The sequence below is a fragment of the Scatophagus argus genome, chromosome 19 (genome assembly GCF_020382885.2).
Source record: "Scatophagus argus isolate fScaArg1 chromosome 19, fScaArg1.pri, whole genome shotgun sequence".
Classification (NCBI taxonomy): domain Eukaryota; kingdom Metazoa; phylum Chordata; class Actinopteri; family Scatophagidae; genus Scatophagus; species Scatophagus argus.
Window position 1 is genome coordinate 1,586,715 of NC_058511.1, and position 26,413 is coordinate 1,613,127.

Genomic DNA, 26,413 nt, shown 5'->3' on the forward strand with positions numbered 1-26,413 from the left:
GGAGTTCTCGGGTTTTCTAAATGATCAGGACACACTGTGTGTGTGTGTGTGTGTGTGTGTGTGTGTGTGTGTGTGTGTTGACGTCATCACACAGAAAGTAGATTTGGTGGAGAATTAAAGTGTGCTCATGTCGGTTAGTTTTGCTGAACGTTTTAACTTCCTCTGGTTGTCTGTTGCGTTGCTGCGTAGGGGAGACCAGGAGCAGCACCGGATTCCTCCAATCAGAAACGAGCTGATTGCACTCTGCGCATGCTCAGTTGGTTTGTCTTCTTGCATAGAGAAAAGGAGCCACATGAAACTTGAAGAGGAAATGTTCGATTTCTTTCTTTTTTTATCTTATTTATTTATTTTAGGTAAAATTCTGACCTTGTGCGTGTATTTTTTTGGCTGCTGTCCTGAAATTAAATGTGTCAGAATTTTTATTCTAAAGAAAGGAAGAAAGGAACCACGAGGTCACGTGATGTTGGTGTCGGGCCTCATTAGAACTGCAGCAGGTTCTTTCATTTGAAAGACCCGGAGGCCTCCGTAAACCACAATCCGGGCCGCTTTAAGGCTGGTCGGTCGCATTGTGGTCCTCCTCGGTCTCATTTCAGGTTTCAGCTTGTTTTATCAAAGATCTTCTTGTGTTCAAAGTTTAACGGCTTCCTCTCGTTTTCCCCTCGTGGGCTTGTGGTGGGAAAAAATGTTGTTATTTTAAAAAAGAAATGAACAATCACAATAATGAGAAAGATAAATAATCTTTTTCTCATTTCACTATTTGATTAATTGTGGATGTTTGTTGTTAAAACTCACAAATTCAAATTGCTTTTGCTTTCCATTCTTATTTCTTATTTTCATTTATTGTTTTTGATGTACGTTGAGCGATTTGAAATAAGATAAAATGCATTATTATTATCATCATATTTAAAATTAATTTTCTTTGGCCTGTTGTTGCAGTGTGTACAGTTTAACCAAACTGTGTGTGAAAAGCTAAATAATTCAGTGAACTGGAGACGTTTTGGGGGCTCAGGACTCACCTGCTCACATCCTGCATCCTCTCATATTCGTAGTCTTTTATTTGTCCAGATGATACGAAACTGACTCTAACAATCAACATTTTACTATGTTGAAACTTTTGTTTCTGACCCTTAATGCCGCAGATCAAACACCAAAATACCCACAAACTGGAAACTGGACCTGCGTCCATTTCTTTGGTGCCAGTTCAGGCTCGAGTTTCTGCTCCTGAAATCTGGTTTTATAGAAAATATGAAACATGTGCGAAACCAGAGAGAAAAGGTGAGAAACGTTCACGTCTTTCTTCCCTTCGAAAGCCTCCACCTTCTGGTTTACACCAGTCTGAAGGACCTGAACTCGACCCAGTGAAGGTGGATGTCATCCACCTCTGAAGGTGAGTCAACTCTCTTCTTCCTCACTTAAATTCAGCAACAATAATAAGAAAATCTTCAGAAATCAGAGAAGAAAAGTGTTTTCAGGTCCAAGGCAGCAGCGTCCTCAACCTCAGGCAGCTTCCTGCCTCGGACGCTTTGATGACAACAAAGAGACTTCATCACATCCTTCACGGCGTTTAACCGAGTTCATTTGCAGCTGAATCGAGAAGAAGAGCCACAAGGTAAAGCCAGTAAACTTAATGTTTGCTTCTGCTGGAGTTTTGTACCTGCTAAGAAAGACTTTATGATTTTATTTAAATATTTCCAGCTTTCCACTCATCATGTGCAGCAATCAAAATCAAACTATTTCTTCTTGTAACTTTATTTGAACTGCTGACACAAATAACACAGCTGTAACTCACATTTCAAGGGTTTGTTTTTTGTTTATTTACTCCTGATTCATTTTGTTTTGTTGCGATAAACAACAAAAAGGAAGCTGCAGCTCGTCTCGTCCTCCTCCGCCTACATGAGCTTCTCTTTCTGCTCCTGAATCCTCCACACTGGACCTGCACAGGATTATGAACACAACACTAGAGACATTTTCCTTTTTCTCCAGTCCTGGTCCTCAGGTGAAGGCACCTGTGGCCACTCTTTGTGTTTCCTCTCTTGTTGCTTCCTCTGGTTCTCATCCAGCCTCGCAGTCCGTCTCCCTTCACTTTAATCCTCCCCTCTGTGGAGGAGCATTAGGCCAAGCAGCTGGGGCCCCTGGACGCCTCTTGAAAAGACAGCCCACTCCAGTCTGGAGGGTAAGGGGGGAGGCGTCCAGACCACCTGGCTCCTGAAACACAGAAAAATCCATGACCTACAACGCCAGTCGGAGAGGGAGGTGGAGGTGGGATGGGGGACCCTCACTGAGGTGACCCTCTAACTCATGGACTGTGTCCCAGTTCATTCATTCATTCATCCTGAGCAGCTGGGATTAAAGGACAAGCCTGAAGTTATTCTGCCTGTCTGTTGGACTGTACAATAAAATAGTGGGTGGAGCCACTGTGACGTCACCCAGAGGTCACTGGATGCTGAGCTCACTGTGGGTGGAGCGAGTTGAACCTGCTTACAAAAACACACCCACCTAGCTCAAAGCTAACACACTGGCTAAGGCTAACAAGCTAGCTGCGTTCACACACACAAGAGGAGCAAGTTTCGCCTCATGTTGTTGGTGTGAATTTGACTGCGGTTTTTATTCAACCCCCGCAGCCACAATACCTGACTGTACATCAGCCCTAAACTCGTGTGTGTGCGATGAATTTAGCCTCTGACTCAACTCAGCTCTCGCCACAGATTCTGGTTCTTTCTGTTGCCTCCCAACATCACAATGAAGATGAATCCACTTTTTTAATCCCAGAAGTTCAAACAACAAACTGACATCTTCATCAGTTTGTTGTTAGACAAAGATGTTGGCTGATGTTAACAAACTCGTGTGAACAAAGCTGCTCAACTGTTGGGTCTAAGATGTTGGTGGAGAATGTGATTCATGGTTTCAAATGGCTCACAGTATTTGAAACGTTTTAAATCAGTTTATACTAAATTCAGAGTGTTTCTTAATTTTAAACGTGTCGACCAGTCTAAGATTAACCCTCCTGTCTCGTCTTCAGGGGAATTTGTTAGGAACATGTCAAACCCCATCGGCTCACAGAATATTAGATCGTAGACGGTGTGTAAAGTCTATAAAGTTGGTGTATCAAATGACTGTGGGACGCGTCTGCCAGAGCGAAAAATGACGAGCTCACAGATTTGTCTGGTTCACCTTTACTTAAACCCAAGTCACATTTTGATGTTAAAGCTGAAAGCTTAAAGCTCATCTTCTTGCTTCCTGTGATGTTTTTCTGCCTTGATTTGATCTTCTTTAACACATCAGACGACGGTGAGAGGCCGTCTTATGTGTAGGTTTTTTAATCAAGGTTACATCGCACTCACAGACCTCAGCCTACACCAGGAGAGAGAAAAGACTCCATCGTCACCTGTTTACAGTGTGTCGGAGAAGGTTGGAGGTCACGCATCCAGAAGTGGTCTTCAGAAACCATTCAGTGGGTCTGCGTGCAGGTCGAGGGAGGTCAAGGCGCCGACTCTGCACCACTTGGCAGTTAAAGCTGCATTGAGAAACATGAGAAACATGGAAAACACTCACATCTTCAGCTCTGTGTGTGTGTGTGTGTCGAAGAGCCATGCAGAGACACCGGAGCTCCAGAGCGCCATCATGAGGTTGGTCTGCATCACTTCTCTCTTTTCTTTAACCAGCCTGAACAAACTGAGATTTTACTGCCTCTAAAGGCTCTCATATTTTAATTTTTGAGTTGATTTTAAGTTTTGAGTGACTTCCTTTCACCTTCTCTCCTCTTCATCTTCTGTGACGAGCCTGATCCTTCCACTCAGGGTCCGGTACGTTCGACAGGTGTGAGGTGGCAGACTCGCTGACACCTTCTGCTCCTGGACTTCGTGCACTGAGCTCATGTGGTTTCGGATCAGACTTGGAGTCCTCTGCATCGCACGCTGTGAGATCGTCTGCTTCAGGTCAGTGTTTGTTTCCTACTGAAGCCATCGAGTACTTTCGTCCCAGCAGGACGGCTCGCTGCGCCACGATGACAAGCAGCAGTGACTCTTGAGCGAGATCTTCTTTCACAAACACTTCAGTGAGCCACACTGTTGTTCCTTCATCACCACAAACACACACACTTTATTCATTTTGACGCACACACAGTCCTGCTGCCACAAATACTCACTAGAGAGCCAAATGTGGATTAATCCGCCACTTGAAGTAGTTCCCTGCAGATGCACCGTTTCCTCCCGTTTGACCGATTTAAAAACTACAGCGAGCAACTGTTTCGAAATGAATATAATAAGAAGAATATGCTGTGAGGACCGATGAAAGGTCATGGACTCCCTCCCCAAGTCATTCAAGTAGAAATGAGAATTTAATCTAACATATTTTATAAAATTATAAAACGTGGTGGTGTGGTGGGCAGCTGCAGTCTGGTGGCTTTACAGGATGCTCTCAGCACACCTGGAGAAGCTGCAGAGCATCCTGGAGTCCACGCTGAGCGACCTGCAGAGGAAGAGCTGCTGTCCCACCTGCTGATGGTGACGACATGTGCGTCTGACTCCATGTCACTTCCTGTAGTGCCCAGTCAGCTCTTCTGCTCTGCTCAGATGGAGGTTGTTGCACTGGCGTCTCTTCGTCGTGTCGTCAGCAGACTCGATGATGCTGGGGATGTGGGTGGCCGTGCGGGCGTGGACAGGAAGTGGAGGAGAGCCCTGAGCACACATCTGCCGGTCAGGAGGTTCGGGATCCAGCCTCACGGGGTGGGAGGGAGGCCCAGAGGGAGATGAACTGCAGGCAGCGAGTCTCACAGGTGATGTTTAGTTCACCTGGCAGGAGCACAAAGACTTCAGTAACATGTGATTGTGATGGTTGGGGGATTCAAGGGTCCGTGTGTGTGTGCGTGTGTGTGTGTGTGTGTGTGTGTGTGTGCGCAGACGTGAGCTGGTTTTGATTTAGCTTTTGCTGCCACCTGCTGGCAGCTCGATGAACAGCAATTAAGCTGTGTTCAACATTTTTTAAATGAGTTCAAAATAAAAACTGGTTGTTGTGTAAACTACAGCAACCTTCCACTGATCAATCATGAAACAGAGACGGGTATGACAGGGACAGCAAAATACAACATAAAATCACCACCGACAGTACAGACCAAAGAACCTCAAGTCAAATAAAATTATGCATTATGTGCCTTTAAGTACCAATTCTATAAAATGAGACAGAAGCTCAGCTTGATGAAATATAAAGTCATAACGTTGCTGTCAACAGGAAATCAAAGTGACTGTAGACCAAAATAATGTAAAATAAATTAAGAGAGGAGAGAAAATTCCATTCTGTCTGCCTTCCTCTGCATATAAAACTTTGATGTGCTTAATGTGTTGTGGCTGTGAGTGTTCACAGTAAACATCACACAAAACGTACTGCAGTGTGTGTGTGTGTGTGTGTGTGTGTGTGTGTGTGTGTGTGTGTGCGTGGCATTGAAGGAACATCAGTGTGGCTCGTCGGTGTGTTTTAATAGTGTTTGGACAGCACAGAGGAAGAAGATATCACACGCTTAGTATGTGCTGAAACAAGCCGAAAACACCAGATTTGTCCTTTAAACTCCTCTTTTCTCTGTCCTGGTGTCTTTCTGCTTTTCTTCTTCTTCTTGTCCTTTTATAGCAGCAGGTGACACGTTAAAACTGTCTCAAAGCTTTGACCCCCCCCATCCTGTGACATCATCCCTCTGAGATGAGCTGACCTCTGACCCCTCTGAATACAGAGCCCCCCCGGACACACACACACACACACACACACACACACAGGGGGTCTTTCTTTCCTTTGTCACAACACAGTAAATAGCTGCTTGTCTTGTGCTGAATGAAGTCGTCCGCTGCAGTAAAGATGCTTTAATCCTGCCGGTCTGAAGACGATAAAACCACAGAGTTAAATAAACTCTGAGTCTGTTTCAACGTTAAAACAAAACTTTGAAAAGGGAGGGTTCTGTTTTAATTTTATTACATGTTTTTATTTTTTCATTACAACGACCGTCAAGCTGCCTAAAGTGTTCATATTGAAGTTAGCTGAACTCTTCAGAACCTTGTCAGTGCTGGCTGAAACACAGGGATCCAACAGCATCATGAAACATAACCGACACAATCACACACGCCAAAAAACTTTATTTAAAATACTCAGCGGCAGTGTGTCTGTATGTAAATCACAACCAGTAGCTCCTGATAATCCACAGACCTTATTTCACGTAGGGACTGTTTCCTTTCTGTGTCACACCGCCTTAAAGAAGCACACATCCACCCATGGACGACAGGCTAGCTAACTATGCTAACTAAGCTAGCTAACATTGTTGTTCAGCCAAGGAGGACGCCATTAATGTTTACATCCTGCCCTGTCACAAGCTCGGGCCATTTTTCATGAATTCTCAAGAATTCCAATAAATAATTCTGTGATGAGCAACTTTAAAGCAGCAGTTTTACATATTAGTCTGATGCGTATCATAAATATGAAGCTGCTCATTAGCTTAGCTTAGCACAAAGACCGGAAGGGGAAACTGTTAGCCTGGTAGTTCAGCTCCAGGGGACTAAAAGGTTCCTGCTCCAGAGGAAGTACTTCCCAAAGCCTCAGGAACCTCACGAGGAGCCGCTTCACCTCTGTGTGTGTTTTCAACATGGCTGCCTGTTAGGAAACTTTCTGTCATCACAGCAGCACACTGAGTGTGTTTCCCAAAACATCTGAAGCCTGGAACAGAATCAGTTTGACAGTGAATGTCATATATTTCACCTGATCCTGAGAGATCCTCCACAGGTTCCCACAGTCCCATTCGTTGAGAACTGCTGTCGTGGAAACTTCCTCAGTTCAGTTCCTCCAGTTCCTTCATGGTCTAGAAGGACCTCAGTTAACAATTTATGTCTTGTTTTTTGGTTTGTTCAAAAACCAAAGTGTGTCAACAAAAACGTGCAGTTCTGCTGGGGTTTATATGCAGGACCTTTTCTTTGTATAGAGCAGTTTCCTACTGTTTCCTGTCTTTATGCTAAGCTAAGCTAACAGTCTCTTTGTCTTCATATAATGTGCACACAGAATGGCATCAGTCTGTTCACCTAAATCTGCAAGAAAGTTGAATTTCTCAAAATGCAGTCCTGGAAATCAGAAATATGAGATCAGTATCTCAGTGTCTGTCTGTCTGTCTGTCTGTCTGTCTGTCTGAAGCAGATGGTGAGACTCTGCCTCAGGATCAGGTGTAGAGAAGCTCTCACCTGAAGTCCTTTCTGATGTCCGTCAGTGTTGTGCTTTAGTGTAAATTCTCACATTACAAAGTAAAGTCCTGATGAATCAAATCTCCAAGCAACCACAAAGTGAACTTCAGGCTTTTGTTGCTGATTCTTAATTTGCTTCTTAACTAACAAGATAAACACAAAGACATCATCATTAAAATTAAAAAAACCCACTGACAAGTTCTGGTCTCATGTGTGGACATGAGACGTTTTTTAGAAAGGTGAGAATATTCAGAAATTTATATTGAAAATACTACAAACTGCAGAAAAATGAAAAAAAGTCTTTTTTCCTCTGTATTTTTTCTTCTTTTGATCATGTTGTGACCCCCCTCGGCTTATCTTGGGACCCCCTGGAGGGCCTTGATCCCCTGTTGAGAACCTCTGCCTTAATGATCCTCAGTTCGCTCTGATGTTTTAGGATTCAGAGGACCAACAGCTGGTGAAATAAAATAAACAGAGATGATCACGACGTCATAAAGACGTGTTATAAAATAATAACATGCAATTTTTCAAATGTACCAAACTTCAATAACGTTTTGAATGATTTAAGGAATCTTATGAAAACATTTTAGCACTATTATAAATTGTGGTATTCCTTAACATTTTGAATAGGCCTGAAGTTTTGACCCATTATGATTTATTTAGCGATCCAAATTCACAAGAAACTCAAAAAACTTCCCTAAACGTCACTTTATTTCTTTTATATTTACTTTATTAATTTTCGCCCTAACACCAGTTTCCATCTGCAGGTCGGCCTGCTGCAGGTCCTGTTATAATGGTTGAATAATGAATCACTGAAACTAAAAGATAAAGTTCATTTTGCTCACATACTTGACTTAAAAAAAGATCATTTCTCTGCAAAGAACCTCATCATTAATATTCAGCTGATTAAATTCAGTCAAACCACTCACACCTGCGCCAACGTTTATTCACCAGCATAAATATCCAACTTATTACAAAACAACTCACCGGTCAACATTATAAATAGATTTAGAAAACACACGGAAACATTTTCCTTTCGCGTTAAAAGTGAAACTTTTGCAAAAAAAAAGAAAAGAAAAAGAAAAACAACGAAAACAACCACAGCAAAACGTCCGCAGAGAGAAAATGTTCGGTTTGATCTGCTCTCCGATCAGTTTCACTGCAGTCTTTTTAGCAGTTTGGTTTTAGACGTTCTGTGCGTCTGAGCGCGGAAACAAAGTCCGCAGTCACCTCTGAAGTTTAAAATGAAAATCAGTCAAGCTGTACGAGACAGAAAAAAAGCTCATTTTGTGCAGGAAGTCCGCTGTTACACGAAACAAAAGCCTTGAAACTGATTATTTGAATTAAAAGAGGCTACACACTAAACCAGACACCACCAGAAAAAAACTTGTGCTTTAACCTTGTTTTTAATTTTTTCATGTGGCACGATTTATTCTGCTTTGTTTTGAGACATTCATCCTTTCTGGAAAATACTTTTTGTGGGGGAAAACAAATGTTGATATGTATACCAAACTCCATTCAAAAAAGATGGATTTTTCTGACTTTTCCAATAGAGGCATTTATGATTCAGTGAAGTCTAATCTGGGGAAACAAACCCTCATTTCAAGGCCGAACTGGACTTCTGCTGTGGGGACTGGATCCTCACAAAGAGTTCTGGCCCGGGCTTCACCAGCTCCAGTGGTACACGTGCGCCAGCTGCTGCACCCCCGGATGCTGCTGTGGCAGCCCTGGGCGGTCCGGACCGTAGGCCGGGTGCAGCAGAGGAGAGTAGGCACACAGAGGGAGACCCAGGCCGGACCTGAAGGTCGCCTCCAGGTCCTGCGCTGTGATTCTGTCGCAAGGCTTCCCGTCCCGCAGCAGGACCGGGACGGCGACCCGTGCGGGCGGCAGCAGCTGCAGTGCCTCCAGGCTGTACTCGCTCCGAGCCCGCTTCATCTTGTAGCGGTGGTTCTGGAACCAGATCTTCACCTGGTTGGGGGTGAGTCGGATCAGCCCGGCCAGGTGCTCCCTCTCCGGGGCGGACAGGTAGCGCTGCTGCCGGAAGCGGCGCTCCAGCTCGAAGGTCTGCGCCTTGGAGAAGAGCACCCGCCGCTTCCTGCCGCGGCTCTTCTGCGCCGCGCCGCGCGCCGGATCCCGCTCCGCGTCTGGGGACTCGTCCGTGGAGAGCTCGGGAGATTTGGGCTCGGTACGAGACTCTAAAAGTCCGTGTAGGCCTACTGCAGGGAGACAGGAAAAGTAATCTGATTACTGTTGCACAACAGAAGATAAACTGTTCAACCACGAGAACTTCATAAACAGACTAACACAAATGATTCCATCTCAGCGCGTTTCGTCTGATTCTGTTTGCACAGAAATACCCTGAAGCTGCTCAGGGGAAAAGCCCCGTGCAGAACTCCCTTAGCAAAAACTGGATTTTTATGTTGAACGTGAAGGGTTGGACAGCTGCACTAGTTTAGGATAAAAACTAAACATGAGCAACAACTTTGGACTGGGGTTCTGGGTTCAACAGTTAACATCAGACCTGATAACAAGGCCGCGGTTTATAGTCTGATTACAGATAAAAACAAATAATGCAGTTAATGTAAGATGAGGGAGACAAAGAGTCGCTTTCCAGTTGCGCACGGATGTGTGAGGCTGCCAGAGGAATGAATGATCATCTGATGGCAGTTTTTTTTTTTTTTTAGCATTTTAGTACAAGTAAAACAGAAGATGAATTTACTGAATAGCCTATCTGACGTAGACCAGTAGGTTAATTATATTTTGAGCAGATTAAATAATACAATTTAGTGTTGTTTACTGATTACGCAGGACCAGAAGAGATTCAAGAGTGAGAAATTAGGCAGGCCAACATGTGATATTAATATACTACGTTTTCCATCTTATTTGTATTTGCTTAGTCTCTAAAAGCCTCCTCACGTGAGAAGTGCAGGTTACCGGCTCGGCGGCTCCACCTGCCGTAGATTCCGCCGCCGCCGCCGCCGCCGCCGCCGCGCTCGCGGAAACTCCTGCCGCTAAATCCAAATTTCTGCGCGTTTTCCGGCCCTGGAACCACCGCGGAGGCCTCCTCGGTGTCGTCCTCCTCGGCCTCCTCGGTCCCGGAGCCGCATCTCCCTGTCGGGTTAGGGAGGTCCAGGATGTCCCGCACGGAGAAGCCAGTTTTGGTGTTGGTGCCAAAAGACATGACGCGGGGAGCAGAAGCGACGGATGGATGGGAAGTGAAAGTTCCACGACGCGCCCCGGATGAGTCAGCCGCTGCAGCCCGTCAAAGAGGAGCACACAGCCGAGGGTTTGGGTCCATGAATGTCGTCAGGCGGAGCGGGAGCCCGGAGCTGCACGGGCCGACCGGAGAGGGTTTAACAGCATGAAAAATACATGAGGGAAGACATGAAGACGGAGCGTGTCCTCCGTCCCTTTTAACGGCCGGAGGCGGGTCCTGGGGGTCAAGTGGAGGAGGGTGTGAGAAAACCGGGAGCAGCGCATTAGGAGCCACGCAGTTGGAGCTTCAGGGAGGAGGTGGATGCGTAACGATGCAGGATTACAGAAAGAAGCGACTCGTTTACATTCAGGCCTGTCAGTCACTCATGCGCTTCCTGTTTGCGCTAACGAGGCTGAAGGCTGAGGAGACCAGTGCGTTATGAGATCCGTGCAGCGCCAAACTGCAACAGAAAATGTGCCTGCTGATCACGTTGGCCTCATCAGAACGCCGAGTTTGGCACAAAGTGAAAACAATTCTGAAATGAAAAATACAAACAATTAACTCCTTTCATTTAATTTTACTTTTTTAAATGTAAATCCTGTTGCCGTTTAGATCTTCGTCCATACACCAAAAATTAAATACTGAATCAGCCATATAATTATTAATTACGGCATAAACATGTCAAATTTAAACAAGGCGCGCGCACACACACACACAAATTAAACATTTTCAAACTAATTCCCTGCCACTTTTTATTTATTATTGTTCCTACAGCAATGTAGTAATGTGATATAATGTAATAATGTGATATAATGTAATAGTGTGTTAAATTTCCTGTTCCAGCACGCAGGACTGACGACGGTGATGTTACGTTTTCAGCCAAGGTGAAGCGTTTTAATCGGTACGGTGCCACAATGAAAAGTGTCCCATCAGCAACTGATGCAAACATTAAGGGATCCCGCACTGCAAAATGCTCACAATGAGACACAACAACCAGCACTGAAATGATGTTTTCATAAAATCCTCCCAACACACACTTTACATTCTGGTTTTCCACAACTCCTTTAAACATTTATATTACACTTCCTGTCCCGCTGGTAGACCATGTAAAGTACCCGTAAAAACCCAGATTCACATTAAAACGGATAAATCAGTGCCTTAAGCTTCGAGATGTCGCTCACATTTTTTCGCTGTGTACAAAACTCCCTTGAGAAATCACTACATTTAAGATGACAAGTAAGTACGGAAACACCAAAGACTCGGCGAGTGTTTGAGTGTGTTTCAGTGTTTGTGGTGAGGATTAACTCAAGCAGCAGATGAAGACTAAGTGTTTACACACCAGCTGATTTACTCACTGACACACACACACACACACACAGTTCAGTTCAGCTCAGCTCACATCTCTGCTGTCCCACGAGTTAAATTATTCCTGCACCTGGTTAACACTCATTGCTCTTTTGATTGCCCATTTGTGTTGGCTTCAGTAAAGGATCAGAGTGTTTCCTCCATCTCTGTGACTCCTGTGACCCTTCATGTGTTCATTTAACATCAGATTCATGTCCTCAGTGACCCACAGGAGCGCAGACAAAGTGACCTCAGAGCTTCCGCTGGAGGAAACACGTTGTGTGCAGAGCGCATTACGCACGATTTGGATGCAATCTGACAGAAACAACGCGCTTTGCTCATCCTGCAGCACCTTCACCAGGATTTAATTTCACCTTTGCACACGTTGGAGGTGATGAGGTCTGCTTTAAGCTCGGATGCACCGTAAGATGCTGAATCTGTGGTTTTTAAAATCAGACCAGAAACTTTCTGTTTCCGGTGAAGGCGACTGGCCTTCTTCTGTCTCGTTTTGTGTTTCTGACCGTGAACAACTCAGGCTGCTCTGAGAAGGTTTGGGGTGACGTCACCACGGTTGTCTCGTGTTTAAAGACAAAATAAGACTCGAGTGCCAGATTTTAAAGGATTCAGAAAACATCTCCGCCGCCGACTTCTTCTCGACTTTTGTGGTTTTTACTGCAGCATCTGTGTGTCGGGTTAAGTTTTGGTTTCCACTTTGCTGTGTGTGTGTGATGTGTGTGTGTGTGTGTGTGATGTGCGTGACAATGAGCTGAGCTTTCAATGTGTGTGTGTTGAATCCTGCTGGGTGGTCGAACTCTGCAAACAAACACACGACGAGCCGACAGCCACAAAGGCCGCACAGCCTCCGCATTTATCCCATTTATTCCCCCTGAACACTTTAGAATGGCCTCACACACACACACACACACACACACTCACACACACACACACACACACACACACACACACACACACACACACACACACACACACACTCTCACTCACTGCTGGAATACATGTGAGGCTGCAGGGAGTTGTCATGGTATTCAGACTGCTGCCTTCAATAGACTGGCTTCTACATTCATGACCACACACACACACACACACACACACACACACACACACACACACACACACACACACACACACACACACACACACACGGTTATCAGCTACCCTGAGCTGATTTAACCTAAACGAGTGTAATAATGTGACCTCTTTGTTAATTCATAAAACACAAGTTCAACAAATAAATGTAATAAAGTGGGACCACGTTTAACTTAATATGAGACAGTTAAATATATCAGAAAAATGAGCTAAAATTAAGATAATCTAAAATTTAAAAAATCCAGAAAAATCTAAATTAAAATAACTAAAATGTAGACAGGTAAATAAATTAAATATAAATATAAAGTAAAAGTAAAATTAAGATGATAGAAAAATAAAATAATAAATAATTGAATATAAATGTTGATGGAAACAGATTTTATTTATTTCAGTATTACTGTCATTTAAACCAAATAATTAAAAACAAGCAATCAGAGCTGATAAAATATATTACATCTAATCAAATGATAAAAGCTCATGAAAATAAAAACACTAAATAAATTAAATTCATAAAACAACATAAGAGTAAAATTCAAAACAGAAAAAAATCTTTTATTTATTCTGTTGTTCTGTTTAGATGTCAGTTTTCTAAAAGAACAACACAAGTTGTCACTGAGGGCTTGAACACAACATCCACAATAATTTAAACTTTTATATCCTCTTCCTCCACACAGACTGCAGAGGCAGCAGGAAGCAGCAGCTTCTGCGCATGCTCAGTGGACTGCCGCTTTAGAGCAGTTACACCCTGCGTTCGACCCTGAGCTCAGACTGCCCCCCGCCGTCAGACTGAGGAACTGCAGCTCAGCGCAGTCAGCTTCTACAAAACCTACAGAGGAAGAGAAGGAAGACATGAGCAACAGGTGAGGAAAAATACAAAACATGATCAGATTTCACACGTGTAGTTTAGGTTTTCTACAATCCTGAAGGTGAGCAAATTGGAAACTGTGTTATTAATCTAATTTAATCACTTATTGTAATCAGAATAATTATGTTGCTTTGATTCTTCCTTTATTTTGAAAGGGCTGGGAGGAAGTTGTGTGTGCAGCTCACAATAATTTCATTCTTTTATCACTATCTAACACTTTTTATTTTTTACTTTATCTCTGTTATTCTAATTATTTTCTCTACATTTCTTTAAAGTTACCCCCGAAAAAGACCTACGTGTAATTTGGTACTAAATCATTTGATTTATTATCTTTGTTTAGTCAGCTGTGTCGCGTTTGAAAGCGTTTGTTGGCTTCCTGCTCCATTTATTCCTAAAAATATTCATCCATCATTCATTTATTATTTGAAAGGTTATATTCTTTATCAATGTTTGATCGTTTGCTTGTCTCAGGCAAATTTAACATTTTTGCATGTCAAACTGACTTTTCTGTCGTGACTAACAGACTAAAATAAGTTTACATACCAGCTTGGCAGTTAATTAGAATTCATTGACTGGAAAAGTACAAACTGAACCTGCCTAAAATTATTATCAGATTACTTGGAAATTATTTGGAATTTACAGACATTTAAAATAAAGTTTTACCTTGAAAGGTTGAAGTTATATTCCACCACATTTAAAAAACTATTTGACAGCTGAGTTTTGAGAGGAAACTAAACGTGATGCAAGAAATATTCCAAAAGGGGGCGCTATTGCATTAAAGAATAGGCTAAGATGCCTTCAAATGCAGAGTCAGTGTGGGAGAGTTTAAGTGTGGTGCTTCACATTGTTCTCATGCTCTGCTTGTGAAAACACCTTCCTGCCCGTCACTGTGATTCAGGCAGCACTGACACTGCCGGCTAATGAGACGTTCAGGCGCTGCTCTTCAGCTCGTACAAGCGATAAACCTGAGTCACTTCAGTGTTATACACAGCGTGTGAGCAGTAACGTTATGAGCGAAACTCCATCACCGTTTACACACTGAATTAATCTCAGCTGCGCTCATGTGCAGGTGCGTTCACTGGCTGGACGTCCAGTTTAGATCTTAGCTAACTTAGCTAACTATCTCAGCTGCTCACTTTCAACGGTTTATCTGTTAGGCTACACTGAGCTAACTGTTTCGACTGCTTATCCATTATGCTACTTTTAGCTGAGTATTGATATATATAGTACTATAGTATGAGTCAGCTGTTTATTTCATTTTGCAAAAAATATTTCAACCATTTTTTTCTTCACCTTTGGCAAACTATTCCAGCTGTTTACCCTTTAGCTTGAGCTAACTAGTCAGCTCTTTATCCGTTACGGTTAGCAGGCTGTTTTAACTGTTCATTAGGTTACTGCAAGATAACAATTTCACATGTTTTTCTATAACCTTTAGTGAGATTTCACCCATTTCTCCGTGTGTAACCTGCCTTCCGCTGACACCCAGCCTCAGCATGTGGCGTTCAGGTGTTACTGCTGACTCAGAGTGAAGATTGTAATTTCTTCTTTTTCAAATTACTTGAGTGACTTGATCAGTGGGATCCCTTACTTTGTGTGCATGCAGCATTGCTGGGTGAAACAGTTACGTGTCAACGTGGACTTGGGCCCAGCTTTAAACTCACCAAAGAGCCCTTCAGGAGCCCTCGTTCTTCTGTGTGCGGAAGCCAAAAGATTCTTGGTTTACAGTGCAAACAGGAAACAATGATAATATGACTTGTACCGCAGGAGGAGGAGGAGGAGGAGGAGGAGGAGGAGGAGGAGATGATTCAGATCACCGCAGGCTGCAGTTGGAGCACTGGATGGTGGAGCAGTGAGACGCTGTGGACAGCAGCTGATGGGTGAGACGACAAAAACTGAACTTTTACACGAAAGGGAGGAAGAGTGAATTCATGTCAGGTTAGATGGAAATTTACTGTCCACTTTGGGTGTTTTCTTATGGAGAAGTTGATTTGTTGGCGCGTCCTCATAGGAAAATGGAGATCAGAGTCCTTAAGGCCATCAGCAACACGGAATTCAACTCCAGCGATTCGTGTTGATTCATTAATGAATCAAATTATTATTCTCTGGAGTTTATTTTTTCTTTTTTTTTTTTTACAAACTCAGATTGGCTGTAATGTAGTTTAGTAGAAAACTATGTAACATGGAAATAAAATATAAGAGCCTCAATCTGGGAAAAGTTTTTCAGTTGCATCATTGATCCTAAATGTAAATTTATTTAACGTGAACTCCAGAAAAAAACAGATAAATGCAGGCAATAAGTGGGAGCAAAATGAAATACGTGTCACTCTAATCATGTGTTTTTTTTCTATAAAAAATTAGAGGTTAAGATTGAAGTTGTGAACTACAGATTCACCCAAACAGGAGGAGACTTTGAGTCCTGCATGTCTGCAAATCAGATGGAGACAAAGCAGAAACACTTTAATTCGTGCTGCATTCATTTTGTCCAGAAATTTAAATTTCTCATCCACAGAAACTTGAATCTGCTGTCACACTGCAGGTGTTTCAGAGGTTTACTCTTCTGGAAAGAGAAATCGACTGTTTTGTTATTCCAAACGTTTCAGTTGAAGCGTTTAAACGTTTCCTCCTGAATGAGCTGGGAGTCTGACACATAATGAAAATTATTCCGATTAATTCGTGTTTTTGAGGCCTGTTTACTGGACTAAAGCAGGTTTTCAATTATAATCCGATGAGAAACACAAAAATGCAACTTTTGGTTGCTTCAGTGGTTCAGATTTGAATGAAGCTGAAACCGAAATGATCAACACTAATGAGGCCTTTAGTGAAAATCATCTGCCTCATCGACAGAACAGGAAATGAACACGACAAATGTTTAGATGTTGTACTGTCATGTTTAATAATTTGTTTCTGTTCTGTTTAACCCTATACACTAACGTCGGGTGATTTTCACCCACACAATTTTGAAGTGATCGAATTTTACAACCAAATGAAGGGATGTGTTGATACTTTGGACCAAATGTGTGCTCAGTACAGCTGTGAAAGAAAAACCAAGAGGTGGTCACTGTGTGTCCTATATGGCATGATGAACGCTGGTGTGATAAACTGTATTTTATCCGAGATATTATATCGGGTAAAATATACCCAACGTTAGTGATGGTGTTACTAATTTTAACGTTAGTGTTCTAGGGTTAATAATTACCACATCAGCAAAAGTCATCAAATAATCAGAAGTGAGAAGATGTTTGGGCTGACATGAAACATTAAAGAAAGAAAGATTAAACCTGCTTTTAATTTTTGATTAATTCGAGCTTTTAAAAACAAAAACATCTGGCAGCTAATTTGTCTCCTTCACCTTCTGAATGACTTCGATGAAGTTCGATTTAGTATGAAGAAAAAACAGGAGCAAACGTTTTTCTTTTCGTGTTATTGTGTGTTTGTTCCGCCGCTGAGGCTGAGACCGCTTAGTGATGTAGACGACGCTGACCCGGGATAAAACCCGGACTAACCCCCGTCCTCCTGTCCCCGGCGTGCAGAGCAGAGCTACGGGGAGGTGAACCAGCTCGGCGGGGTGTTCGTGAACGGCCGGCCGCTGCCCAACGCGGTGCGGCTCCGGATCGTGGAGTTGGCCCAGCTCGGCATGAGGCCCTGCGACATCAGCCGCCAGCTGCGGGTCTCCCACGGCTGCGTGTCCAAGATCCTGGCCCGCTACAACGACACCGGCTCCATCCTGCCCGGGGCCATCGGCGGCAGCAAGCCGCGGGTCACCACCCCCGCCGTGGTGAGGAGCATCCGGGATTACAAGCAGGGCGACCCGGGCATGTTCGCCTGGGAGATCCGGGACCGGCTGCTGTCGGACGGCGTGTGCGACAAGTACAACCTGCCGTCCGTCAGCTCCATCAGCCGCATCCTCAGGAATAAAATCGGGACTCCTCCACAGGCCCACGAGGGCCACAAAGCGGCTCAGCTCCAGCACGGACACGTCTACCCGTGCGCCCCCCACACCCGGACCAGGACCGGCAGCGGCCCCGCGGGACACGTCGGCCTGCCGCGGAGCTGGCACGACATCCTGGGCATCCGGGCCTTCGTGGACCCTGCAGGTCGGTGGAGACACTTTGCTGCTGAGCCACACAGGTTTCATGGTTCTGAGACATTCAGCTGCTCTGCTGTTCACTGCGTTTGTTCATGTTGTTCTCAAAGCAGCCCGACTTTAACATGTTGAATTTCAGGATATCAAAATTATCCAATAAGTTTTAACCCTGAAAAACCAAAGCGTCGGGCTAAAAGTCTGAAGCCCGAGCTCACCTGTCGGAACAGGTGGAGGAGGAGGTGGTGTTTTCGGTTTCAGGAAACGTTGAAATGATTTTTTAAAGCTAAGTGTGCACAGACACCAGCGATGAGGTCACTTTTTGAAGGCTTTCATACACAAAGTCAAACTTTAGTGAACTTCTACACACACCGAGTGAGAAGACTCACACATTAAATAATAGAAACCTTTTTATTTGGGCTGTGATCCAACTGATTTACGCTTAAAGACATTGTTCATACCTACAGATCTTTTCTTTTACATTATTGACCAGACTGAATTTACAACAACCACAGAGAAACGTCATCCGCATCGGACCCACGCGTTAAAACAAGTGAATGTTGACATGTACATAATGTGTACTTCAGTACTGCCTTCGTGTAAACGTACAGTTTTGTGAACACATCTGAGGTGTGGATGTGAGTGATTCCCCCTGAAAAGCAAAAGCACAAATTTATCTTTAACATCAACAACTAAAGGAATAAAATCCCATCAGTGAGCCAAACAAAACTTTATTTTTTACTTTCCTGTTGGGCACTGAATTGAAATTGTTCTGAAATGCACTTTTTGTGAGGCAGCTTTTGCTTTTCTGTTCCTTTTATTTCGTTTTGCTGTTTCTGAATCTACTTTTTTATCTGTTTTAGGATCAGTCAGTCTGCCCTCTGAAGCAGAACACAAACAAACCTGTAAACTGAATCTATCAGCCTCAGAGTGTGAAAGTGAAAATGAAGAGAGTGAAAAGTTTTTAACAAAAATATGAACCGTGACCAAGAAGATATGGAGGAAACAAAACAAAGAAATAAATAAAATCAGCTTGGAATTCAGCCGAGTCGCAGAGAAAAGACAAATGATGATGAAGGCTGATGGGGAAGAAACATGTGAGGTGTTTTTAAATCAATGAAATTATTATTTGTTAAAATGGTGTTTCAGCACTGCCTGATGGGCACACGGCTAAGATGGAGGACTGGACCAGCCGGACTAGTCTGAGACCGTGTCCCTCCGGGATCAGCGGAGGGGAGAAAACCAACAGCGAGTCACCGCAGGTTTGTGTTTTACATGACTAAACGTAAACACACACGCAGAAACGTGTTAATATCTTATGTTTGTGATAGTTCAGTTCACTGTAAAAACAGGTGAAAACAGAATAAAAAAAGTAAAAGCCAAATTAAGGGCTTGTAGATATAAATTGATAGAAATGATTGAATTTGGACAACAGACACAACAGACAGGATGGAGACGTGCAGATGTTTTATATTTTGATATACAAATACTTTAGTTAAGTTTGGGATGTGAGTGAAAGTCAGGAATTTAGCAAATTAGGAGGATTTTGTGAGCAAAGTGAGGACATTTTAGTGTTCCTGTTGGGTCTGTCACATGTCTGTCATTGTGGATATTCATGATTTTCATGGACTCCTGGGCTGATGAACGTATTTGTTGTTGTTGACTTGTTGTATTAAAAGTCTGCCCTGAATGGACTCCTGGGTGGATTTGAACGTTAACGTCCTTTTCTTTCCGTCCTCAGTCTTCGTCCAGTCTTCCTGGTTATTTCTCAGCTTGTGCGTATTCTCCACCCAACCAGTACTGCGTGTACGGAGGCCCGGCAGCCAACTACATGAGCCCGGGACACCACTGGCAGCCCCAGTCCTCCGGCCTAAGTCCCGGTCTGCCTCAGAGTCCGGCCCGTTCTGGCCCCGCAGCGCCGCCGGTGGCCGCCGATTTCCACGCCGCATCTTCTTTTAAACTTCCACAAAGAGACGGTGAGACTGAGCTAAACATCAGCAGACCTGATCCAGATGTTTTGTGTCCACAGCGATGACCTGATAGACCCTCGTTATTTAGATCACAGCTTTTTGAGCTGTTCGAGTGGGGAGAACAGGAAGTTTGCAGTCTGAGTGAAATTCACAAAACTCAGAGTGTGTCATCTAAAAAGCCTCAGCAAAAAGTTAAACTGTAAAACCTCAGCTGAGGGGCTTTTTTTTCCCGATTAATGCAACAACCACTCCTGTTCACAGCGGAGACGCAGCTCCTGCCTGTGGTTTTAAAAAAGTCTTTGGTTTGAATGTGGCTCGGGGACAAAATACTGCTGATATGAAGGACCACATCCAGATTAACCAGATTAACCAGATTAACCAGATTAACCCGAGCTCAGCCACATCAGCCAGTCGGAGAAAATTCTGCTTCTCCAGGTTCACGTCACAGACTCATCTAACTTTAACGGTTTGTGATTTTCTCACTAAATGATTACAGCAGTGATTTTAACCAGAAAAGTTCTGAGTCATGATCACAAATCTGATCTTCAGGCCTCGTTAGTTCCTCACAAAGCTCGGCGAACACACAAAGATCACCTGAGTTCAACCTGGTGGAGAAAAGAGCTCACCTGAGCTCAGTCTGACTGACTGACAGTCTGTCATGAAATCCTCTCCTCTTTTTCAAAATGGCTGAAAAAGGTTTGGTGGACGGCAGCTTGTTTTGATTTGCTGAAATCACCCAGAAGTTGATGTTGGTGCTAAGTGATTTTATCTCTGCTGTTTCCTCCAGAGGACAGGAAACCTCAGAGTCCTCTGTACAAACATCCTCACGCCGCTCACAGGTTGTCCTCAGCTTCGTGACGACGCCGACAGACCACGAGAAGACGACCTGACGCTGGGAGGCCGTCAGGTTTTATTTCTGAGCAGTGATGACTTTTTCAGTTCTTCATTCAGTGATTTATTCCAGTTTCCCACGATGAGCCGCAGAGCGACGTGTCTCGCAGGAAACACACAAAACCATTTGTGTTTCAGCCAACACGGTTTGAAAGAAATGATTCTACATTTTAGGAAATACTCTTCTTTTAAGCAAGGAGATTGATTCCACGTTTTATCTGGACCCACAAAACAGCAAACGAGTGTTCTTACACTTCAGTTTTCATACAGATTAAACGATCGAGATATAATGTGAGAATCGGTGAGCTTTGAACAGACCCGTCCAGCTGTTTCCGCGCTTTGTGCTAAGCTAAGCTAACTGGCTGCTGGCTTTATATTGAACAGACATGAGAGTCAAACTTCTCATCACCTGTTTGAACTGATGCTTGATGCTTCATATATTTCTTTCTCCACTTTTTTTGTCATGAAAGGGATGTTTAACTTGATTTGGAAATGTAAAATGTATTGGTAAAGCTGTAAATATATTTTTTCTACGATTGTGCTTAAATAAAGACGTGCAATGGAAACTGAACGTCAGTGGTTCAACAGGACAAGTTTTCCAGATGTCGGAGCGGAGCAGAATAACAGAAATATGATAATAAAAATATATTTTTAACTTCAGCTACTAAAAAGTTTTTATAAGATCTTTTATGTGTCCAAGACACACAGACACAGTACTGCTCACATATTTATACACACTGAAGGTAATCCAGGGTTTTATACAACAATAATAAATGTATTTTTTCTTTGGCCACTGAAGATTTCATCAGTCATAACCTGCTGATATCATATACTCACAGAGGGCTTTTCACTGCGCTTTTGTCAATACTTGAAGTACATTTTTCCCGATTATACTAACATGCTTTCACTTAAGTTGTTGTTAACACTGGTTGGATCTAAAACACGTTTGAGTTAACCTGGAGAAGCAGCTCAGGTTCTGGACTCTGCAGGTCAGGAGAAGCTTCCTGCAGATGAAGTAAAAAGGCGTTAGATGATCCATCAGCAAACAGCGTGAAGTCAACAGACGCCGTCTGTTAATACCTGAACAATCTGAGTCGCGCTGAGACGTGGACTGACAGAGCAAACATCAGGTCATTGTTCTGAGGGAGCGTGTGAGACATTTGGGAAGCCGGCTGAGTCCTCGTTCTCGTTCCTGTCATGTGCTTCGCTCAGTGAGTCAGCAGATTTCTGTCTACAACAATCTGGACTTACAGCTCGGACTCGTTGGGATGAACATTAAAGGATATGACAAACTATCAGACGAAGCACCAGATCCACGTGTCTGCAAAAGAAAAAGAGTTATTATCCAGACACTTCACAGACCAGCTTCTGCTTCACTTTTGACCCTCTGCGCTTGCCGTAGTTCCTGTGCAGGAGGGCAGCAGAACAAGTCGAGTGTGAAACCACAGCGAGCTGTCGGGCTCCAACTCGTGCAGTCCCACAGTGCTGAAGTTACAAGCTTCTTTCACTCTGACATGAGCATTTCAGAACATGTTTGACTGTGGAGCTTTGATAAACAGTCACTGAAAAAGAATATTAAATGGACAAACTGTTCATGAACATGCTGACAAAGTGAACGTGACTTGATATTCAGAATCAGTCAGGCTTCAGTTGGTGTGATCGGTCACAGTCCACAGTTGGACGTTGTTAACACCTCACACAGATTGCGTGACTGACACGCCGTGAGGTTTCATCTTAACGCTCGGCTGCAGTCTTTGCCAGTGTACCGTGGCCTTGGGCAAAGCCCCGCCCCTGGCAAATGGCTGCAGAACAAAAAACTGTGCTTCCTGCTGCAGGCATCAGGTACCACAGTTCAACTCGTCAGACAGAGGAACTCCTCTGTTCTCCAGCCTCAGAGCCCTCTGTACACGTGACCACGTGACCAATGAACGAAAACTGCCCTAAGACGCCAGATTGTTGTTCTTCTTTTCATGTTTCTGTGACGTCTGCAGAAGATTCTTCAGTTCAGAAACCATCACATATCATTTTAATCAAAAGTCAGATGTCACAAAATTAAAAAGCCCAGAAAGCATTCGTAAAGAGAGACACGATGTTTGTCAGATAACAGCGACAAAGCACAAACGCAACTGGTTCACTGGGCCACATGAGAGATGGTTCCCACAGATCTGACCAGAAGAAAACCGTGTGTTTGCCGTCCGATAGCATCTCCAATGAACAGCTGCTGGACGGGCGCTGACAGACAGACGTAACAAAGCTGAGAGGAAGGAGGGAGCAGGTTCGTGCTGTATGGAGAATCAGAAATACCATCTGAACTATTTGACTGTGGCCCAAGTTGCCACACACCCTGCTGACACGCTATATTTAACTTCAAACGCTCCCATGAAAGAGTTTCGCTGCTGCCCCCTCACATTCTGTGGCCAACGCGTCAGCTCCTCTTTGTCTTATCGTTGGCGTTTTGTGTTGTTGCTGATGGCGGCCGGTGATTGTGCCACCTGAGTAGCTTGGTGCAGATGTTTATCGGAGGCCCGCCCATTGTGGCCGTAGCGAGTGTGATGGTTTTTCACAGATTCATGCAGAGAAAGTGGGAAGAATTTGTTTCTGCAGCAGAAAGACAAAGACGAGACACCCTCCACCCCTCCTCTCCACACCAATAACGTCCACACAGGGCCTAACCCTAAAATCACGAAACGCGACCGTGAAGCATTAACACTTTCAGCCTCACCAGAGCTGCTGTGCTTTGCACTTCAGGGCTGATGTACTTTTTACCTTCATGATGAGCTCTGAAGAACAGCAGCAGCCTGATGCACAGACTGGTAGGATTGGAGGGAACCATGAGCTGCTCGATGTATAGACAAATGGGCAGGTTGAAGGAAAGACAAATAAATGAAAAAGTGCTGCAGGCTGCAAGGAAACAAACCAGGAAGGTTTTCATTGAACAACATGTGCTGGATCAGGAATGAATAGGCAACGAGTTCCCGAAAGACATCCATCATTTGACGCCCTTCTGTTGCCCAACAGGTCATAAACCAAAGATCCTGTGCTGCTGATCTGTTAATGCTCCCTTCAGGATCTAAAGGGAGGATCTGGGCTCAGACACATTAACACAAACTCTCACAATATTTGACCTGAGGATTAACACCAGAAGTCTTTTAAAATAGTTGGGCCCACGGGGAGGAGAGCTTAAGCTAAGGTAGGTAAAAATCTCAGGTTTCACGGTACAGTGGAAGTGATGGATCTTTCCCCTGGTGCCTGAAGGCATCATGCTGCTGATGCTTCAGGCCTTCAGTTAACAAGATAATTTATTTTATCACTACAGGAAAGCAACAACAGAGAATCAGTGCTGCACCTCTTTTGTCCTTTCCCCCAGACTTTCATTTCTTTTTCAACAAACACAAAGGCATGCAATTTTTTTTTCACCTGCGCAGGTTGCCTCTTTAAAGGACCAGTGAAGCGTGCCGAGCCGCCGCTGTGCTCTGCTTCTCACCAGGCATGTTGCAGCTGGTCAGGACGGCCATGAAGAACAGTGGAAGTTACATTTACTCCCGTTGTTGTGCAGCTTCATGTGGTGACTAAAGTCTTGTGTTTATTTTTGCTACAGTTCTTTTGTCGTTGTCAACTTTCCATAGACATCATATTAGTTGTGAATTGTGATTTTCTGACAAGTTGTACAGTGCTACAACCCACAGGGACAATGAAATGCTTACTGTGTGTTGTCAGTATTAACCCTCAGGCGGGCAGTTTGTGAAGGTGAACAGTTGACGAGGACTGAAAAAAGATAAGGGGGGTAAAGGCAGAAATGACACATTGACTGTAAGTAAAAATGGCTGAGAGCTCCCCGTAAGTAAGGACAAAACATATAGATCGCCCCCTAGTGGCTGGCTGCAGTACAGGTGCAACAAACCGATAAACAGACTGATGTGGATGTCAGTTACATTTTAAGTAAAGTCAGGTAAATGTTTATGGCTCAAAGCACCAGACGATTTCTATTGAGTGAACCTTTTTTCGATTAAGCTATGAGAAATAGGAGTTATGATGGTGATGGTTATTTAGCCTTTGGTAAACAGTAGAAACACGGTGTTCATGTCGCACAGTTCCCGGGTCTTGGCCCTGCTGGTAGGCTGGTAGGGGGTCTGCAGTTGACTCCTGTTTGCAGGTTTGTCCCCTCCAGGTGACCTCTGTTGGTGCCCATGACCCTGCTGTACATTTATTTAAATACGGAGAGGCAAATCTTGTCCTCTTCAGCATTCAACAGGAATAACAAAAAGTGCTCCTTGCAGTTGAGAGTTGTTTGCAGATGTTGCTTTCTGCACAGCTTTTAAGTTACCGTAATACAAAAACGTTTTAGCAATAACTCAAACTGCTGAATGTGTTAATGGAGTTCAGGCAGAATATTCTCCTGTTATACTGAATCAATTTCACATTGTGTTATTGATGATTCTAGATGGGCAATCTCTGTACATTTGGGCTGTCCTGCATTAAAGTCCCTTGTCTTTTCTCTCCTTAGCCTTGAGGCTAAACACAAACCGACAAGGACACTTCATCAACGTGAACCAAAGAGGAACGAGTTGAAGATACCAAAGAGAAAAATAAGAGCTACAGGTAAGCTTGGACACACACACAAGCAGCGCCTGTTAGTTAACGGTTAGTGAACTGTTAGCTAACTGTCAGCAAACTAGTAGCTAAATGTTAGCAAACTGCTAGTTAACGGTCACCAAACTGGTAGCTAACTGTCACCAAGTTGGTAGCTAATTGTTAGCCAACTGTTAACAAACTGCTAGCTAACGGTCATCTAACTGGTAGCTAACTGTTAGCTAACTGTCATCTAACTGGTAGCTAACTGTTAGCAAACTGTTAGCAAACTGTTATCTAACTGTTACCTGACAAGTAACAAGTAATAGGGCAGTTCAGACAATAGTTAACTTTAGGTATTAGCTAGCTGAACTTTAATTGAGTTTTTTTTAAAACTTTTGTTCTTGTTAACAGTTTTAACAGCATTAAACACCTCCAACAGCAATGTTTAGCAATATCGATCACATTTAATCACTTCCACTTAAAGCCAAAGGAAATAACAACTCTTAGAAAGTTTTCTGAAAGTCATGTTGGTGCATTAACTATGGCAGCACTGTGAGAAATCCTGTCATGTTGTGTAAATAAATGACTCGCCATCAACCGAACAGAATTAATTACACGGTAGTCACTTTTCTTGCTTCCTTGGCAGCAGTGAGATCTCTGTAATTCATCTTGGAAACAACATCCTTTTCCAATGGATCGAGCAACGAGCCCACACAGCCTGAGACATTAATGAATTCAGAGTGATTTCTTTAGACTTTGAAAAGCTGTGCTCTCCCGATGCCTCAGTCATCCGGACGGTCTGATGAATTCTGAGTGCAGTCTGACAGTCGGGAAATGTTTGCTTCTGAGGAAACGGAGGGTGCTGTAGTTGTTTCCTTTGGATCTGTGAGTCAGCTCTTGGACCAGGTCCTGTTCCCAGTTCTGACTGTGTGATAGTACAGTAAATCTCAGGTGTTGTACTTTAACCACACTTGAAGCGTCTCCTGCTCTCATTGGCCGTTAATGTGTTGTCACCTTGATCTAAAGTCTGGGGAAACAGTAAAAATTCCTCACCTGCTCTGAAGCGGTACAGCGGCACTCATTAGCAGAAATAAAACTTAAAAATGTGAGAGTGAACGTTACTGTATGTTGCTTTGTGGAGAACCACTGCATTAACAGCATGTCTGACTTAAATCAATCAGTAAG

At 43.6% G+C, this 26,413-nt stretch overlaps 2 protein-coding genes across 6 annotated transcripts in view; one reads left to right on the forward strand and one right to left on the reverse strand.

The window, feature by feature from the left end:
* Nucleotides 1-8,281: 8,281 nt before the first annotated feature.
* Nucleotides 8,282-10,953, reverse strand: nkx2.2b (NK2 homeobox 2b). The gene is made up of 2 exons (XM_046373368.1): nt 10,140-10,953; nt 8,282-9,421 (listed from the first exon to the last, which is right to left on the reverse strand). The coding sequence occupies exons 1-2, from the start codon at nt 10,384-10,386 to the stop codon at nt 8,871-8,873; spliced, it is 798 nt and encodes a 265-aa protein (XP_046229324.1). The 5' UTR covers nt 10,387-10,953; the 3' UTR covers nt 8,282-8,870.
* Nucleotides 10,954-14,752: 3,799 nt separating this feature from the next.
* The window catches only part of pax1b (paired box 1b), a 33,217-nt gene continuing 21,556 nt past the window's right edge, over nt 14,753-26,413 (forward strand). For 2 of the 5 annotated variants that reach the window (XR_006841680.1, XR_006841681.1), the window contains exons 1-5: nt 15,527-15,649; nt 17,245-17,808; nt 18,945-19,057; nt 19,537-19,771; nt 25,161-25,255. Coding sequence is in view for 3 of the 5 variants with exons in the window: in XM_046373536.1 (XP_046229492.1) it covers nt 15,643-15,649; nt 17,245-17,808; nt 18,945-19,057; nt 19,537-19,771; nt 20,553-20,623 (990 nt within the window). In the remaining 2 variants the exon portion in view is untranslated. Of the gene's footprint in view, nt 14,784-15,484; nt 15,650-17,244; nt 17,809-18,944; nt 19,058-19,536; nt 19,772-20,552; nt 21,317-25,160; nt 25,256-26,413 lie in introns of those variants that run through there. The other 3 variants (XM_046373537.1, XM_046373538.1, XM_046373536.1) reach the window with 3 other exon arrangements.